This window comes from Saccopteryx bilineata, chromosome 1 (assembly GCF_036850765.1).
Source record: "Saccopteryx bilineata isolate mSacBil1 chromosome 1, mSacBil1_pri_phased_curated, whole genome shotgun sequence".
Classification (NCBI taxonomy): Eukaryota; Metazoa; Chordata; class Mammalia; order Chiroptera; family Emballonuridae; genus Saccopteryx; species Saccopteryx bilineata.
In genome coordinates, this window is record NC_089490.1 from 38,894,590 (window position 1) to 38,915,467 (window position 20,878).

The following is a 20,878-nucleotide window of genomic DNA, read 5'->3' on the forward strand; positions in this document are numbered from 1 at the left end:
CCTTCTATGTCCAGTGTTTCTCCTGACCTTGGCTGTCCCACAAACACAGAAAGCAAGGATACTTCATGCAACTTGTCTGTTATCCTAGCAGGAAATTTACCATTTTACAATCCACACAAATAATCCAGTTATGCTCCTCATACTTCAGAAAGTTGAGGACAACCTTTATGTCATTAAAATCTTCTCACAGATGAGTTGAATAACCAATTGGAACTGCTGCATAAACATTACCGTTGTGTAGGAGCACACATTTCAGACTCTGTTTAGAGCTGTCAAGAATTAGCCACCATTCTGTTGGACTATAGGTGGTAACACCTAGCTGGCTGAGAAGACTACTGAAATCATGACATAAACAAAGTGTTTGTCTTTGGAAAAAAGTCCACAAAATTTTGTTCACGCTTCCTAAAATGGGATACTTTAGCTGACCAATGAAGTACATTTTTTTCTTGAAGCCTGGAGGCTAATAACTCAGCTGCTTTCTTTGATAGGCCCAAATCTCTTACTAAGTCATTCAATTTTGGTTGGCTAAATTGCTGAGGGGTTAATGACTGCTTGGCATCAGAAGAAGATCCTTCAGATTCTACAACCATTTCCTCATGCATATTTCCTCTACAACCATTTCCTCATGCAGATTCTACAACCATTTACTCATGCATTTCCTACAACCAAGACTACTCTATCCAGCAAAGCTTTCATTTAAAATTGAAAAAGAAATAGTTTCCCAGACAAAAAAAAAAAATGCTCAAAGATTTTATTACAAATAAACCAATACTGCAAGAAATGTTAAAGTGCCTGCTATAAAAAGAGCAAAAGAAAAAAGAAATCAAGAGAAAAGGATTGTAGGTTTAATGAATAAAATAAATATAAATAAGTACATATCAGTAATAACCTTAAATGTAAATAAATTACATGCTCCAATCAAAAGATATAGGCTAGTTGCATGGGTAAAAAACAAGACCCATATATATGCTGTCTACAAAAGACCAACCTCAAAACAAAAGATGCACATTAACTGAAAGTAAAGGGATGGGAAAAAAAATCATGCAAATGGAAATTTAAATAAAGGCTGTGGTCACAATATTAAAACAAAGGCTTTAGTAAGGTACAAAAAAGGTCATTACATAATTATTAAGGGAACAATCCAACAAGAGGATATAACCATTATAAATATTTATGCAACCAATATAGGAGCACCTAAATATATAAAGCAGATTTTGATGGACGTAAACTATTTGTCATATATGGCCTTTATTTTGTTGAGGTATGGTCCCTTTATTACCATTTTGCTAATAGTTTTGATCATAAATCAGTTCTGGATTTTAACAAATGCTTTTTCTCCATCTATTCATATAATCATTTGTGGGGTTTTTTTTATTCTTCATTTTATTTATGTGATGCATCACGTTTAGTAATTTGTGAATATGGAATAATTATATCCCTGGGGATCAATCTCACTTGATCATAGTGTTTGATCTTTTTAATGTATTGCTGGATCTGGTTTGTTAATATTTCGTTGACAATTTTAGGATCAATGTTTATTAGGTATATTGATCTATCCCTAATTTTCTTTCTTTGTAGTGTCTTTATCTAGTTCTGAAATAAGGATAATGCTGGTCTCGTGAAATGAGCTTGGAAGTCTTCCCTCCTTTTGACATTTTAGGAGTAGTTTGAGGACAGGTGTTAGTTCTTTGAATGCTTGGTAGAATTCATCCTGTCCAGGACTTTTGTTTGTTGAGAGGTTTTTGATTCCTGCTTCAATTTCACCAGTCAAACTCTTTCTATTAGTATTTGCTAATTCTTCCTAATTCAGTTTGGATAGTTATATGTTTCCAGGAATTTATCCATTTTGTTCAGATTGTCCAATTTTTTGGCATATAGATGTTTGTAATATTTTACTTTAATCATTTGTATTACTTTTGTTTCAGTTGTTACTTCTCTTTCATTTCTAATTTTATTTATTTGAGTCCTCTCACTTTCTCTCTTTTTTTAAATGACCCTTGTTAAGCTTGTTTTTCAAACGAATCAATCTCTTTCCTGGCTCTCTGTGGGCTTTCATGCTCTCATCCAATCTGATTCTTCTCCCAGGCTGGCTACTTCTGCTCTATGGTCACCATCTTGGCTCACACTGTCCATGCACCCAGCAGAGGAATTTCCCCCTTACTGATTCTTCCTCCCCCCATTAATCTTCAATCTGCAGGAAATGGACTGGTGGTTCCCTGGAGAGTCTGCTGGTCCTCCTTCCCAAGGGGTGAGGTATAGGAGAGTTAATATCGTTGGCGGGGATTCAGGTATTCCCTGGGTTGTCTGAGGCTGTAGCTTCCAGATGTACAACTGATTACGTATAAGTTCCATACTAAATTAGGCCAGCCAGTCTAGCCCCTCATCTTTTGTTAAATCCTAGTTGCTTACACTAACCAATCAAAAATAGAAAGTATTTCTTCTGTGTACTTCCTAGGACTGGGAACCTATTTTAAACTGTAAAACTGCTCGCACTTTACCTTCTCCTACTCCCTTATCTATAACCAATGTAAATTCTTTCAAAACAACTTTTATCTTTCTTCCCCAAAATATAACATATGAAAGAGCCATCAACTCCAGGTCAGTGAACATAATGTCTTCCCCATTATCCTTGCTGCTGTGGTTTCAGACTGCATGCCTCAGAACTTGGCCCTTTTACTTGTTGGCATACAGCTCAATAAACCCATTCTTTTAGAAAAGCTTTAGACAGTGAAAAGATTTTGGCTTAGTAAAAGAAATGAAAGAATACTTCTGAAATTTCACTATTTGATAGTGAAACTAACTTCCTGTCATATATAGATAGATACACTACTCACAAAAAGCGGATATTTTATTGCTTCATGTTTATTATAAAAAACATCCTCTAATTTTTGTGTGTAGTATGTACACAGGTAGTTCATTTGGTTAGAGCACTGTCTCAATATGCCAAGTGTGTGGATTGAATCCTCACTGGGTTACATACAAGAATCAGCCAGTGGATGCATAATAAGTGGAATGGTAAATTCATATCTCTCAAAATCAATAAATAAATTTTTAAAAATTTAAATACTGAGAAACAGCAAAAATAACTTACTATCTAAAATATTTAAGTTAATTTCCAAGACTAATAACTTATTCATCAAACTCCCTTTAAGATTATCATCATTTGCAGCCCACCAGTACAAAGCTTTGTTTATAAATTCATACTGCTTCTTACCAGTAACCCCCACCTCCAGCAACCAAGGCTTTGAAGTGCATCCATTTCTTTCTATAATTTCTCTTTTTTTGGACACTAGTAAGATTCTATTCAGATGTTGTTTTTCCTTTTCAAATAAATCTGAGACTTTTGTTTTTATTATCAATAAAATTGTCTTGTAGTCTTTTGGAGGGTCAACTGTGAACAAATAGTTCTGTAAAGATCCAAGTAAGATGCCCTCAGGGTCAAACCTGAGGAGCTTGGACTGGAAACAGTGCTTTGCTCTGAGACCCCTGGATATTCCTCTCTTCAGCTGTCACAGTGACTTAAATAGAGTATCAGGTCTGAAGTCCAATTTCTTTTTATATATTCTCAAATGGCAAGTTTAGTTTGTCTCTTAAGAAAAAAAAATATTTTTGGAATTGATTATATGATCCAGTTTGGTCTGGAGAGGCAGAAAATCTCTGTCAACTTCATTTCCTCAGGTAATCCTAAAAGAGGGCATGTTCTGTTCTGGGATAGGACAGGCATAGGTCTTATAAATTCATCATCCAGCTGACATAAATAAACAGTGAGTTCAAATGGTCACATCAGTCTGCCTGTCTTGGACAGAATTTTTCTTAAGTTACCTTTTCAAAATCTTGTACACTCTTTTGCCAGGCCCTGTGCTGAGACTGACTGGTCTTTGGTTTTACACAAGACATGACATTACACAAACACTGACATAAGTTTTTATAGGGTCCTCTCAGTCTCATAGGCATTCCTTTCTTCATGTTGTAAGTGATGTACATATATCTCTCTAATGGCCATAATTTCTCAAAGGAAAAACTGAAATTGCAGTGGACACTCTGGGAAAGTTTGACATGAACAAGTTTGTTCATTTGACAGATGTATAAAAACAAAAAGGAGTAAATTCTCACAAGAAGAGTCTCTGCTCTGTGTGTCTAACATAGTGTTTAATGTACAAGAACCCCTCTTTCATTTTCATATTTCCGGGATTAATAAGCACTAGATTTTTAATTACATGGCTCTATGAAATTGTCAAGGATGTCAATTAATATTTAGACTGTCTATATTAATAGCTTGATTTTGTGCCTGCTTATTTTGTAAAAGTAAGTTTTTTCTTCTACACTTAAGCCTCTACTACTCTTGCAGTGAGGAGATAATTACTTTGTAACAATCATGATTTTACAAAGTAGTAGTGCTAGCTCCCTTGCACTACTTCAGTTTTGCAATCGTTTTTCTTCCTTTTCTTGGGAAATTTATAAAAATTATTAATGATAAATGGCTTTTCTTTTATTATCTGTATATTATAGAACTATTTCTTGAATAGTCAAAAATACAGAAAAATAGTTAACTGTGCCTTATTCATATGTCTTTTTCTCTGCCAAAAATTTAGCAAAGCAGAAAATGTGAGTGGGCAATATAATCAGTCTTGTAGGTAAATAGAAAATTAGGCCCTTAAAGTTTTGGCATAAATTTGAAAGTTTCAATTTTTGAAAATATATGAACAAAGAAATTTACATATATTTTAAAAAGCTTATATAATTTTCTAATAATCAAATGCCTCTTTACACAAATGAGAATAATTAATTAACCTTGAAAGAACTATTCTATCATAATTTCTTCAGATTAATGCTTTTAAAAATATGAAATTACAATAATTGACATTTTAATAAATGATATAATTTAAAAGGATTTACTCTTGTGAATTTTTATTGATTTAATTATACTGATATACTAGAATAATTTATGACAATACTACAATTAAGATAGACTTAATATAATGATATAAATTGCAATTTCCAAATCTGTGGTCAATTCTAAAGACCTACCACTGGTATTAAAATGAATTAATAAGTTATTTTCTAATACCTGAACAATTTTTTTAATTTACAAATATTAGTCTTGATGTATAGTTTAAAATTACTCCTAGTTTTTAGATAATGAGAATTAAGACATACAAATATAATTAATTGGTGTATAGAACTGAGCAAAAGTAGATTTTCATTTGTGAGTATGCAAGACACAGACTTTATTCTTTTATTATTTATTATTGTATTATTTTTCATATGAATGACTATAAACCTACTTTTGCCCCCCCTGTATATTTTTGTATGTATATATGTTTATTTTACTTAACATAAAAATTGTAAAAGTTATATAAAAATGTGTGATCATGAAAAAATAAAATAGCCAAATCATTATTGGATTGATGTCTTTGTGTTTTCTTTTGAGTCTTAAAAAAACATATGTTGGCCCTGGCTGGTTGGCTCAGTGGTGGAGCGTCGGCCTGGCATGCGGGGGGCCCGGGTTCGATTCCCAGCCAGGGCATGTGGGAGAGGTGCCCATTTGCTTCTCCACCCCCCCTCCTTCCTCTCTGTCTCTCTCTTCCCCTCCCGCAGCCAGCCAAGGCTCCATTGGAGCAAGGATGGCCGGGGCGCTGGGGATGGCTCCTTGGCCTCTGCCCCAGGCGCTGGAGTGGCTCTGGGGCAGGGCATCGCCCCCTGGTGGGAAGAGCATCGCCCCTGGTGGGCATGCCGGGTGGATCTCAGTTGGGCGCATGCGGGAGTCTGTCTGACTGTCTCTCCCCGTTTCCAGCTTCAGAAAAAAAAAAACAAAAAACAAACAAACAAAAAAAAACAACATATGTTGCCTGACCAAACAGTGGCGCAGTGGATAGAGCATATGCCTGGGACACAGAGGTTCCAAGTTTGTGCTCATCCAGTTTGGACTCACTGGCTTGAGCATGGGATCATAGACATGACCCTATATTTGCTGGCTTAAGCCTAAAGGTCGCTGGCTTGAACCCCAAAGTGTTGACTTGGACAAAGGGTTACTAGCTCAGCTGGAGCCCCCCAGTCAGAACACATGAGAAAACAATCCATGAGCAACTAAGGTGCTACAACAAAGAATTGATGCTTCTCATCTCTCTCCCTTCCTGTCTGTCTGTCCTTGTCTGTTTCTCTCTCTCTCTCACTAACAATGAAACAAAACAAAACAAAATAAATGTTAGTTACTTTCTTTAAGGTAGTAGTTATTTTATAAGACTACAAAGAAATAAAATATGTCCACAAGATGATAAATATTATTTGTTTGTGTCCTAAGAGAAAGTATAGAGTTACTTAATTAGTAATTTTAACATAATATATAATGTTCTTTAATATGATGATAAAGTTAAGTATAGCCTAAAGTTAAAAACTTTAGTCATCTATGTACATAGTTATATATCTGTAATTGGCTATATGCATACATGTAAAAGTATATTAAGCTTAATACATATGTTATATATTTAAAAAAACAATAAAATATATATTTGAGAGCATACTTGAAATTAAAAGGTCTGAGGAATTTGAAGTCTGTTTGGCTGTATCTGTAATGCCTCTTTATTTGGTTGCTTTTGTGGTAAATAGTATTATTGTTTTACAAAATTGACTTAATGTTAATGAATTTATGAAATAGCTTACAAAGTTTTATTAAAATTTTATGTGAATCTTATTTCTAACATTATTTTTTTTTATTCAATGAAAGGAGGGGAGGCAGAGACACAGACTCTCACAAGCACCCCAACCAGGATCCACCTGGAAAGCCCACTAGGGGGCAATGCTCTGCCCATCTGAGGTTGGCAGAGCTCAGTTGCGCCAGTGCTCAGCAACTGGGCTCTTCTTAGCGCCTGAGGAGGAGGCCATGGAGCCACCTGGGGTCAACTTGCTCCAATTGAGCAGCAAAGGAAGAGAGAGAGAGAAAGAGGGGGGGAGCAAGAGGGGTGCAGAAGCAGATGGGCACTTCTCCTGTGTGTTCTGACTAGGAATTGAACCCAGGACATCCACACACCAGGCCAATGCTTTAGCACTGAGCCAATCAGCCAGGGCCTCAAACACAAAATTAAAATATGGTGTTGCTTCTATAAAATAACAAAATTAAGTTGTGTCCAGAGAAAAGAGATTATAAATATTTTGTTAACTCTAAATTTTATTAATCATTTTGACAAAATTTTTCTTATTTGCCTAAAATAAATATCCTAAAATTTTTGTTTTTTATTGTTTGAATATATTGCCCTAATTTGTACAAGATGAAGGAGAGACAGGGAAAAAGAGAGCCACTCTTTGTCTTGCGTTAGGTCCTGTAATTGTTAGTGGTAAATTGAAGAGGGATTAGAATTCTCCCAGAGATTTTAGTATATCCCAAAAGACAATCAGTGGTAGTTCTTTATGACCTTTAAACAAAAGTGACATAATCATAACTGTGTTTGAAAAGCTTTAATAGCCAACAAATTATAACAGAGTACCAAAAGACTAGAAATAAAAATGACTGTTAAAACTCATTATGCTTTTATATTGCAAATATAAGAAATTAGAAATATTTCCAAATAGATTGTTAGTTGTTTATTAAACTTTATGTAAGTCATGCACATCTTGAAACTTTAATTTGTAAACTAAACAGTTGTAACATTTTTTTCAGATCAGACAATTATGAGTTAATATGTCCGAGAGAAATATGAGAAACTACTAAGTATGTTTACCTTACCTTCATTCTTTCACATTGGAGCAAATATAGATAATCAAGGTCTTCAGATTTGTTCATATAGACTGCAACATCAGTCCAATTTTCAGCAAGAAAGAAGTAAGCCTCGACAGTCACATCACATTTTTCATCCTCAGCTACTTCCAACCAAAAAGATAAAAAAATAACATCTCACAAATTTGATCTTAAATTGAATTATTAAAGACAGTTGTCAAATGATTGGTAAAATCAATTTAACACCTATCACAAAATAATGTTCTCTATCTATGCTAAGTGAAATAAACGAGGCAAAGAAAGACAGATATTATCATATGATCTCACTTATATGTGGAATCTAATGAACAAGGTGAACTGAGGAACAGATAGAGGCAGAGGTGGGGTCACAGAGAGAAAAGGCACAGCTATAAGAGGAAAGAGAGATGAGGGGACAGGATCAGAGAAGGTGAAGGGATTAGTGAAATTATATGTACATAACACATAGACACAGATAACAGGACAGCAAATCCCAGAAGGAAGTGGCGGAGGCAGCGGGGGAGGGGGGCAAAGAAGGTGTAATGGGGAGCATGTGGTTGGGGGTGAGGGTGTCCCACTCAATAGTGGGACATCTGAATCCATGTTAACACAATAAACTTAAAAATTAAAAAATCACTAAAAACAAAACAAAACTCTAGAGTATTAAATTTAAAAAAGACCTAAAATAAAATAAGTCTCGACCCTCTCATTTTAAAAATTGCCTGTGACAAGAGAAGTGAAGGCAAAAATTAATGAATGGGACTACATCAGACTAAGAAGTTTTTGCTCAGCAAGAGAAACTGATAACAAAATAAACAGAAAGCCAACTAAATGGGAAATGATATTTTCAAACAACAGCTCAGATAAGGGCCTAATATCCAAAATATACAAAGAACTCATAAAACTCAACAACAAACAAACAAACAATCCCATAAAAAAATGGGAAGAGGATATGAACAGACACTTCTCCCAGGAAGAAATACAAATGGCCAACAGATATATGAAAAGATGCTCATCTTCTTTAGCTATTAGAGAAATGCAAATCAAAACAGCAATGAGATACCACCTCACACCTGTTCGATTAGCTATTATTAGCAAGACAGGTAATAGCAAATGTTGGAGAGGCTGTGGAGAAAAAGGAACCCTCATACACTGTTGGTGGGAATGTAAAGTAGTACAACCATTATGGAAGAAAGTATGGTGGTTCCTCAAAAAACTGAAAATAGAACTACCTTATGACCCAGCAATCCCTCTACTGGGTATATACCCCAAAAACTCAGAAACATTGATACGTAAAGACACATGCAGCCCCATGTTTATTGCAGCATTGTTCACAGTGGCCAGGACATGGAAACAACCAAAAAGCCCGTCAATAGATGACTGGATAAAGAAGATGTGGCACATATACACTATGGAATACTACTCAGCCATAAGAAATGATGACATCGGAACATTTACAGCAAAATGGTGGGATCTAGATAACATGATACGAAGCGAAATAAGTAAATCAGAAAAAACCAGGAACTGCATTATTCCATACGTAGGTGGGACATAAAAGTGAAACTAAGAGACATTGATAAGAGTGTGGTGGTTACGGGGGGGAGGGGGGAATGGGAGAGGGAAAGGGGGAGGGGGAGGGGCACAAAGAAAACAAGATAGAAGGTGACAGAGGACAATCTGACTTTGGGTGACGGGTATGCATCATAATTGAATGACAAGATACCCTGGTCTTGTTATCTTTGAATATATGTATCCTGATTTATTGATGTCACCCCATTAAAAAAATAAAATTATTTAATAAAAAAAAAAATTGCCTGTGAAATAGAGCCTCAGAGCAAGATACATCATTAAAAATAATGTAATAATTATAAACAATGCATTTCATAAAAAAACACTTTTACAAATTACAGTTATATAGGAACATTTCAAAAAAAATTTTAATGATCCTTAATATATTTATGATAAAAATGATCACTGGGCCCTGGCCAGCTGGCTCAGCGGTAGAGCGTCGGCCTGGCGTGCAGGAGTCCCAGGTTCGATTCCCGGCCAGGGCACACAGGAGAGTTGCCCATCTGCTTCTCCACCCCTCCCCCTCTCCTTACTCTCTGTCTCTCTCTTCCCCTCCCGCAGCCAAGGCTCCATTGGAGCAAAGATGGCCCGGGCGCTGGGGATGGCTCTGTGGCCTCTGCCTCAGGCGCTAGAATGGCTCTGGATGCAACAGAACGACGCCCTAGAGGGGCAGAACATTGCCCTCTGGTGGGCATGCCGGGTAGATCCCGGTTGGGCGCATGCGGGAGTCTGACTGCCTCCCCATTTCCAGCTTCGGAAAAATGAAAAAAAAAAAAAAAATGATCACTGCCTCATCTCAATTTTCTCAGGAAAGAATGAGGAAGGAAATACATGTGTGTGTATGTGTAGGTATAGGTATAGCTACAGATATACATATGTATACACATATACAAAATTTAGCTACTTCACACTCTATTGTGAGACATATCTGTGAAACAATAAAAAATGAGACTGCAAAAAAGCAAAAGAATTTGCCCTACATTCAAAAGAAAACTTACTAAAAACAAACATAGATAGACCAGACTTAGAATTTTGCACAAAGACTATAAAACATTTATAATAAATGTGTCAATGTACCTATAGAGAAAGATGAATATAATTGGTAAACAAATAGGGAATTAGGGAATGAGAAATTTGGATACTGCAAAAAAAAAAAAAAGGAAATCCCATAATTGTGGGCAGAAAGGAGCCAATAATGCTGAACTGAGAGCCTATTATCTTTTATTAATGGATATAATATTACAAAGGAAGGAAAGAACATAGGAGGCCTCGTAAATCTCCTTGTAAATATAAATACATCTAGTGAAACGACCAGTAATATTTGATAAGAAAATATGATTTATCCAGAGAATCTTATAGCTAACACCCCCTTTTTAGGATTCCTTATGGTTAACAAACCTAACATCTATGGTTCATGAAGCATGACTTCCTGAAAAAAATTCATGTAAGCTAGCAACTTAAAACTGAATTGTAGAGAAGGTTCATGAGATGAAATCCCCTGCTGTGTGCAGCTCTCATTTAGAAATCTCACATACCACTCTGGAAAAAGGAAAGAAGTTAAGAAGTCATGCATAATGTTCCAAACCTTTCCAAACTTACAGTGGAATTTGACTGCTTAAAATCTTAAAACGATAGAAAATTAGTATTAACATTAGTAATAAAATAATTGAGTGGGACTATTAGAGATGAGCTCCCCCCAAATAGAACATATTTAATAAGTTTAATGTCAACAAAAATTATATCTTCTATATGATAAGAAAAATAATTCAAATATAGTATGCTAGCATCAGATAATCAATTGAGGGGTGTTCTTTCTATTTTTCTGGAGGAGTTAAAGTATTAGATTTCATTCTTTGCTGAATATTTGGAAGAACTTGGATGGAAAACCAGTGTTTTTCTATATATTTGCAGTGTGTTTTACTTTGTTGAAAGATTTTTAAAAACTATTATTCAGTTACTTTAGTATCTGTAGGATTATTCACATTTTATATTTATTATTGAATCAGTGTGCCAACTAGCATTTTTCTAAGAATTTACATACTTTATCAATTTTTTTCAATTTAAAAGAAAATATTTTTCATGATATTGTGATTAAACATTTTAAATTAATAATTACCCCTTCCTTCCAAAGCCTCAAAAGAGATATTAAAAAAATAGTAAAACAAATCTTTTAATCCACAGAGATAACAGGAGGTGAAATAATAGTGAGCACATATTTTTAACATTTTTTGAGAAGCTGAAAAGATGTGATGAATGTAAATTAAAATTACTGTGGTGATCTTTTATAATATGTATTAATATGGAATCATAATGTTGTATATCTGGAACACACATAATGTTACATGTCTATTATATCTCATTTAAAACAATATAGATCAAATCCCCCAAAGTCACAATTTAGTGAAATATCAGAACACTGAGACAAATAACATAGAAAATGTCTTCCGGAGAGATAATCACAAGTTGAATATAAAGAATTGAAAGGTAGTCTATAACACATGATTTTACATTATTACACGGCTTCCTTCCTTTTCCCCTTACCATAGATCTCATTGATTGTCATGTCAGTACTGGCAATATTTCACAATCATTTCTACATCTGTGTTTATTCTTTTCCTCAAATAACTAATGATACCATGTATAATCTTGCACAAATATTACTCAGCATGTGGATGTGAAGTACATGTAATGGGAAAGCTAGGTTAAACAATATATACATTTATAATTTTGTCCTGAACAGCTAACAGAGGGATTTTACATTTTGCCAGAAATGAATAAACTTACCAAGTTGTTAAACTCTCAATTTTTTGCCAGAATTACAAAAGAAAAGTTACATATTTGTAGTATTTTTAAAGTTTTCTTTGCTATCATTATGAGTAAAGCAGAGCATTTCCTAATGTATGTTTAGGAATACTTTCTATTTGTTCTATAGTTTCTTTTGCCATTTGACTGCATCTATGACAGTTTTGCTTTTCATGTATTCAAATGACCAATCCTTTATTTCTGATGTCTACGTTTTGATTAAAAGCTATGAAGGCCTTCTCCATTCAAATTTATCAAGTAAATGGGTAATATATTTGAATATTTTTTATCTTTTTAAATTTTTATATTTAATACTTGTATTTAATATGAATTTATCCTATAGAATTTTAAGTTACAAATCTGACTTTTCTTTCTAGTTGACTAGCCAATTATTTGACATAAATTATTAAAGAGTTCCTATTTCCTCTAATGATTGAGATGACAATTTTGTCAGATGAACAATTTCTGAAAGACTTCAATTTATTTTTGAACTTTATAATTTTGCTTATTTCTGATTATTAATACAGAAAGCACTGTATTTCTCATTACTGAAACTACATAATATGCTTTAGTATATGACAGAGCTAAACTCTATCTCACCTCATCACACAATACAATTTTTCAGGGTATAACTGGCTTTATTTAATTTTTCACATAAACTTTAAGAAATAAGACAAACATATAAATGCATTGCTGTTATTTTATTAAAATATTAATAAATATATGTGATCATATGGAGATTAGAAATCTTTAATACATTAAGTCTCCACTCCAACAGCATGATTTAGCTTTAGAATTTTTTTAAAATTTTGTGTCTTTGTAACTATACTATAGCAATGTTTAAAGTTTTTTCAATTTAGACCTTACACATGCTTTTTAATTTAAGTTCTAAACATTTTAATATTACCACTGCTGTTCACGTAAATTTTTTTCCATTATGCCATTTAATTAGTAATTATCTGTATATAAAAGCAATGTATTTCCATTTAGTATATTAATTAATTAAAATAATTATTGTCAAATTGTTTTGAAAATATTGTTATATAAGTAAAAAAAAAACTAAACCACATTTTAAAACATTCTTTTCTAAACTTATTTTTTTAATTTTATTTTATTGATTTTAGAGAGAGAACGAGAGAGAGCAGGAGAGAGACAGAAACATCTGTTCCTGTCTGTACCCTGACCTGGGATTGGACCAGCTATTTCTGTGCTTCAGGATGGCGTTCTAACCAACTGAGCTATCTGGCCGGTGCAAAACTCATTGTTTTTTTAAATCTTGGTGTTAATCCCCGAAATCTAAAATAGGCATAAAAATAATAGCAAGTATTTAACAAAAAAAAAGACTTGCAAGTGCAGTAGTATGGTAAGAAAAATAGTATTGATGGAAATATTGCTTTGGAGATATTCTACTCTTTTTTGTTGTTGTTGTTATTTTTCTGAAGCTGGAAACGGGGAGAGACAGACAGACTCCCGCATGCACCCGACCAGGATCCACCCGGCACGCCCACCAGGGGCAACGCTCTGCCCACCAGGGGGCGATGCTCTGCCCCTCTGGGGCTGGCTCTGTTGCGACCAGAGCCACTCTAGCGCCTGGGGAAGAGGCCAAGGAGCCATCCCCAGCAGCCGGGCCATCTTTTTGATCCAATGGAGCCTCGGCTGCGGGAGGGGAAGAGAGAAACAGAGAGGAGAGAAGAGGGGGAGGGGTGGAGAAGCAGATGGGCGTTTCTCTTGTGTGCCCTGGCTGAGAATCAAACCCGGGACTTCTACACGCCAGGCCGATGCTCTACCACTGAGCCAACCGGCCAGGGCCGATATTCTACTCTTACAATAATTATTTTAAAATTGAAAATGTAATTTATAATGAGTAAATTACAATTGATATCTTACTATCTTCTAGCACAAGTATTCAATAATACCCACTATTTTATAAAAAAGTGAATTAAAAGTAATTTTGGTTTGTGATATAATTCACAAGTGCAGCAATCACTATGTCTTTAGAAAAAGTTCACTGGCATGTATTAAATGTTCTAAATGTATATATTTAATTTGGTCAACTAAACTGTAGTGATCACAAGCTTTAAACAAAGAAAGATATTTAAAAAGAACATATATTTTTGTGCTATGATTGTAACTTTCTTAACTATAATTCATATTCTTTTATTCCACTTCTCAACTCATTATCCATTCAGTTAGTATCTTTTTTTCTCAAACCTAATAATACATATAATGAACATAGATGATGACATTGAAAAGAAACAGTGCATGTCAGCTCTTCCTCAAGTTGTGCACTGTAGACCAATTGTCCTTGAAGGGGTTTCTTCTAATTAATTACCATCTCTTTTGTAGAGCAATCATATTGGCAAGAATTGATTGAGCATGTAAGACACTTTATTTAGTTGTTAGAAAATTCTCTTAATTAAAATAATTTTACTACTGGTAAAATTAATTCATCCTATGAAAACTTACCATCTTGATTTTAATGTTCCTCTTCAATGATATTTTATGGAAAAAAGGAAATAAACTCTTAACAGCAACAACCAGAAAAAAAGCAGAATTACATAAAATGTGTCATTCTATCTATACCCATTTTTCCTTTTCTCATTTGTGCTAAAAAAATTTTTTTAATGCTCCCCAAAATGGTTGCATTGTTGAATCCTTGTACTAACATTAAAATATAATTTTGGTGGTTTTACTTAATATTGTTGACTACAGAGCTGTATCACATTGACTTCTCTCACTAGGACAGCCTAAATCATTTAGAATCTCACATACGGAGGTCACATAATTCTTATTTTTATAATAATTTGCTAAGTTTATTTAGGTCTGAACATAGATTCATGAAGTTATGGTGAATAAATATGCTATATGTTATTTTAATGATAATTGCTCAAAGCTGATTTTTCCATGAATAATTTTGACTTCATATTACCCACATGACCTAGAAAATATATTTGTTGTACTGTTGCCATTCAAAAAACTAACTCTATTTGCTTAGAGATAATTTATCCATGAACAATTTTATTTCCTATTTTATTCTAAAAAATACATTTACTATTTTATTGTTGTTATATGTTATCTTTAGCCATCTTAAGTTTTCAAAGATTAAGAAAATGTATACATGCATTATTGCTACTTTGAGACAATGGAAAATCAAGCATAAAGATGATGTTGGCACTGAAGTCCATAAACTGATTTGACCGGTAAGAGTTGATTATGTTTCTCAATCTCCACATTAACCCTTTATGTAGTACGGATGTTCACATATGTTCTCATGCCTCCTGACCATCCAGAGTACAATCGTACATGTAAATATGATATATATGTTTGCTCTCTTGAGCTGGAGCAGTAAATATATGTTCTTCTTGTTTCTATAAATTGGTTATCAAACAAATATGATTTTAAGTTAATAAAACTGTAACTGGAACTAAGTTCATTTTTTGAAAAAAAGAAAAAACACAACTCACTCCGGGGGAGTCAGAGAGCATGAAAAAAACTCACTACTCAAAGGGCTTAAAGTTATTTCGGAGATTTTACATATTTTCTGTGTCCACCTCACTACAATTCCAGTTTGAGTGTTCTGTAGTGCAAGTGGAACAATAAGTATTTTTTAAAAGCTCCTCAGATGATTGTATCATGTAGCCAAGGTTTAAAACCACTGAGCAACACAATCCCTTAAGAGTCCTGAGACCAGATATTTTAGGTACTTCTCTGACCACAGTTGTTGTTGTTCTTGTTTGTTTGTTTTTGTGTCATTTATGAAAGAGTAAGTATTCATAACATGGTCTCTTAAGTTCCTTTTATCACTTACAATGTAATCAACAAGCCATTGCTCTCTTCTACCACATTTGGTATTGAGTGTGATTTGCTTAATGAACTGATAACTATTTCTGTCATTAGGGGTTGTTAATTCTCCAGAACAACATTTTATAAGCATGATGAAATAAATTATTATGTTTTCTGTTTAAAAGACTAATTGTCAGTTTACTTCCACAGTTTCAATGAAACGTTAGCCTTATAAGTGCAGCTGCTGCCAATTGAATACAATAAGTCATTAGTTGAGAACAGACATCAAATCTATAAATTTTTTGATTGTAGATAAACTATAATGCCAAAATATTATTGACAGAGGAAACAGTACTTGACAGAATTAATTGGGGTACCATACTGTTTAAGAATATGAATTAATTCATTGTATGGCCAATAGCCACGGCCACCATCACAGCCGTCTGGCCCGTGCAGGTTCGCATTTGATTCCACAGACGGTAGTGAAACAACAGAGCCAATAACTGGTGGGCCATTACCTTTAATCCTAGCTTGTACCCAGCAGGCAAGAAATATACACAGTGAGAAAACACTTCCTTTTCCATTCAGGGCTCCCAAGCCACTGATTTATCCGAGTTTCCTAGAATCAAATGTTTGTACCTCACCAGCTTTATTCACTTCTGTTCCCCATCTCCTTCTCTCTGCACAAACTCTGCACTAACTGGCTTCTCCTTCAGCACTCGCCATCTTAGCTGCTTCTCCTCTCCTCCACATGGCCTTTTTCTGCTCTCCCCTTTAATGCTAATCTCAGGAACCAAGAGAGAGTAAGCTCCCGGTCTGTCCCATTTTATAGTGTAGAAATCAAAACCTTTAATCCAATATACAAACAAGAAAATCTCTGATATAAAGTCACTTATCTGAGGCATAATGGGATTCCTCATGAGAGTGCACCACCCCCTATCATACAACAGTCAAGGGTGTGGGGAAAAGCTTAGTCTTAAAACTAAGCCTTAGGCTATAACGACCCTGCCTGCTTATAGACTGTCCCCCACACCCAATGCAAACTATAAGTAAGCAAACATAATATATCATATTTACAAACTTATCTGACCAACATTCACATAAGCAAAATCAAATAGTATTCAAAGTGTAATCAAACAACAGGAAATTATGCTCATCAAAATAGATTTTGAAATAGAAACTGCTAGTGTATAAAATAATTAAAAATATATTTTTAATAAAATATGTTAGAATTATTTCATTTCAAGCGTTAAAGCAAAAAAAAACAACCTTGAATATCTGTTGACATTTCTATCACTTGCCCTCTCTATATCTTTATTATATGTGGCTTAAGTGTCTGTTTGTCGCCAATAGCTTATTGGTTGCTTGCGTAACTGTACTAGCCAATGGGGTGAAGCTGCCATGGCTGAACGCAAATTGAGCGGGTCAGGGGGAATGTGAACATTTGTTTGCATTGCCAATCATCTGCTTTTGAAACAATTTAAGGCTGAACGCAAATTGAGCGTGTCAGGGGGAAGGTGAACATTTGTTTGCATTGGCAATCATCTGTTTTACATAAAAATTACATCTTAACCTAATTTCTTTTAAGAATGCCTAGAAAATACAGCACTGAAGACGAGAGAAAAGGAGCTAAAGCTGCACAAAAATGGCTTTCTCAACAAAAAGAAACCACTGAGCAGAGAAAGACAAGGCTTGCTTCAGTCACAGAGCAAATGAGTCTTTCTCGGCAAAATGAGACTGATGAGTGTCCTAAAAATTCTGATGTAGACAAACTAAATGATGATGTCTTAAATATCATAGAAGGGAATGAAATGACATATTTAAGTGTTGATTCCGTTGTAGCTGATAATAAAGCGAGTGCCAACAACTTTCCAAAGGAATTTTTAAATAGTCTGTTGCCTTCTGGCATGCCACCTCACAAATTGAGGTTAAAGATTGGAGCAATTATTATGCTGTTAAGAAATCTTAACACCAGAAGGGGTCTTTGCAATGGTACAAGACTAGAGGTTCTCCAATTGAAAAATAATGTCATAATAGCTAAGTCTTTGACTGGCTCCTCTAAAGGAGAAATACATGTCATTCCAAGAATTGATTTGGGTCCATCTCAAACAGGGTTGCTGTTTCAATTGAGACATAGACAATTTCCTATAAAACTTACCTTTGCTATGACCATCAATAAGTCTCAGGGCCAAACACTTAAGCATGTTGGCATTTTTTTACCCGAGCCTGCATTTGGACACGGTCAACTTTATGTTGCCTGTTCAAGAGTTCGTGAAAGAATGAACGTAAAATTAAAAATAATTGATGGTCCTCTGCAAGGCGAGCTTAAAAATGATGGAAAGATCTACACAAGAAATGTTGTGTACAAAGAGATCTTTGACATGTGAATTAACATTTTATTATTTAAATCACCTTTATTTATTGAGCTAGCAGTGGCTCTTAAGAAATGTACCGCCAGTGGTTTCCTTCATTGCACTCTACTTTAAGCAATTAAGCAAGTAGAAGAAAGAAACCCCGTGGGGCAGTAAGCAAAGGGGCGTCCTCGCCGCCTGCCCTGGGTAATTCAGTTTGAATTAGCAGACACCTTTGCACAAATCATTTTAATTACAATTTATAATATCTAGAATAGCGGTCATTTCATATGACCACCGGGCTTTCTAGTAATTCATAACCAAGAATTTCCACTTATTTTAGGCTTCCATCACCTTACATCAGCAGTTCTCAACCTGTGGGTTGCGGGTCATGACCCCGGCGGGGTCACCTAAAGCCATTGGAAAATACATAATGTATATCAGGTATTTACATTCTGAATCATAACTGTAGCAAAATTACAGTTATAAAGTAGCCACCAAAATTATTTTTTGGTTTGGGGTCACCGCAACATGAGGAACTGTATTGTGGGGTCACAGCATTGGAAAGGTTGAGAACCACTGCCTTATACTATACTTACCTTGAGCTCTTGTCATGAAGACAAGGAGACCACATGGAGTACACTGAGGAACCTGGGGGAGACTGCCTCATAATCCCCTATACTGGTTTCATGAGACAGCTGGACCCCCAGTTCTTATACATATTTATTGATACAAACATATCAAAAGCAGAGACAAGAAGGAGGAAGTCAGAAAGCAGAGAAGAGAATGAAGAATTCAGGAAGGGGAATTTCTTTGGAGCAGATAAAAGGGCAAGGAAATAGCTTAAATGTTCCCACCTACTGATTAATCAGAATTGCTAATTCTATCGCTATTGTGCTGAGTTCAGCACAGTACTGAGTTCAGTACTTTGTCAGGAAATCCACTGTGGCCTTTGCCTCAAGGCTCTGAACTCTGTCCCTGTTCTGTGTTTCTATTCAGGGCCTCTACAAACTCTCTACTGTTTCTACTTTCTCTAATCTGTATCTCCACTTAATTTTATTTTTCTAAATGTGTCAAACTCTACAATAATTTCCTGTTTCTTTCAGAATAAAATTCTGCATATTTTAACCAACATTTAATTCTAGCATTGTCCTCTCCCCAACTCTTAACTCTTGTTCTCAGAGGTTCAGCCAGGCATTCAAAAGAATAATTTCTTTTAGTTTTGTAGTTTTGTTGGTTTGTCTGTTTTCTTTTCACCTGCTTTATTGGAGGTATGATTGACATTGAAAAAATTGATGCTGACACAATATGAAGTACACATCCATGAAACAATAATCATAATTAATATAAAAAAATTATCCATCACCTCCAAAAACATTTCCCATTCCTTTTGTTTATTTTGTTTGTTTCTATTTCTTTCCTTGTGTGCTAATAGCATCTAATATGAGGTATACCCTTTTAGCCAATTTTATTTTATTTTTTTATAAATAAATTTTTATTAATTTTAATGGGGTGACATCAATAAATCAGAGTACATATATTCAAAGAAAACATGTTCAGGTTATCTTGTCATTCAATTATGTTGCATACCCATCACCCAAAGTCAGATTGTTCTCCGTCACCTTCTACCTAGTTTTCTTTGTGCCCCTCCCCCTCCCCCTCTCCCTCCTTCTCCCCGCCCCAATACTATATAGGATAGTATTAATCTTAGGCCTTATGTTGTACAGATTTCCAAAACTTATCTTGCATTACTGAAACTTTGTACCTTTTAAACATAGATTGTTTTGGTTTTTTGTTTGTTTGTTTGTTTTTAGTATAATTCTCTCACTTCTCCAATTCCTCTACCCTGGCTTCATTCTCCATATCTCTGTGCTTGAGTCTTTTTACCATGGAAATATTAACTGACCTCCAACTTCTTCCCCAATTGCTCATATTTTTTCACTCTTTTTATTTTTTTTTTTATAAAAAGAAAATCTCTTTAGTTATACGCAGTCTTAAAGGATATTTCTGTGGGAGTATTATACTTCAACTTACAATTATATATTTATCACTGCATTTGCCAAATAACTCCCCTCCCCCCCAAAATGAGATCTATAGGAGGAGGGAAGAGCTCTAATTTTCTTCACAATTATACAGAGTGGGTCAAAAGTAGGTTTACAGAAAACACAGACTTCATTGTTGTATTATTATTTATTAATTATAGTATTATCTTCCATGCTAACAACTGTAAACCTAATATTGCCTCACCTTATCTTGGGCTATGCAGAATTCCTGAAATGTAGTAGGTACTAGGCATATGTCCATTAAGAAAAAAATCAGAAAATAAGATAATTAAATTCACTTCTTTATTATTTTGTGTTTGAGATATAAAATATTTTGTGTGATTAAAATATGAATACCTTATAAATGTTGAAGTGATTCAGGCAAATTAAAAATAATTTTATATTAGTACCTGTAAATCCCAATTGCCACACATATTTAAATTGAGTGGAATGAGGAACTTTAGCTTGGTAAATATCATGGCTGATGGATCCACAGCAGCAGGGGTACAGATGAATTAAGCAAATATTCTTCAGCAACCAACATGCATATCTTGTGCACCCTGGAGTGCACACATACTAGAAAAAGAAAATAACAAAAAATG

At 34.6% G+C, this 20,878-nt stretch overlaps 1 protein-coding gene across 1 annotated transcript in view; it reads right to left on the reverse strand.

Annotated features, from left to right (window-relative positions):
- Positions 1-20,878, reverse strand: part of LOC136319195 (protein eyes shut homolog) — a 287,411-nt gene that overhangs the window by 21,043 nt on the left and 245,490 nt on the right. Inside the window, exons 7-8 of the mRNA XM_066252573.1 lie at positions 20,687-20,852; positions 7,721-7,857 (exon numbers count right to left, since the gene is read on the reverse strand). Coding sequence (XP_066108670.1) covers positions 7,721-7,857; positions 20,687-20,852 — 303 coding nt within the window. The remainder of the gene's footprint in view (positions 1-7,720; positions 7,858-20,686; positions 20,853-20,878) is intronic.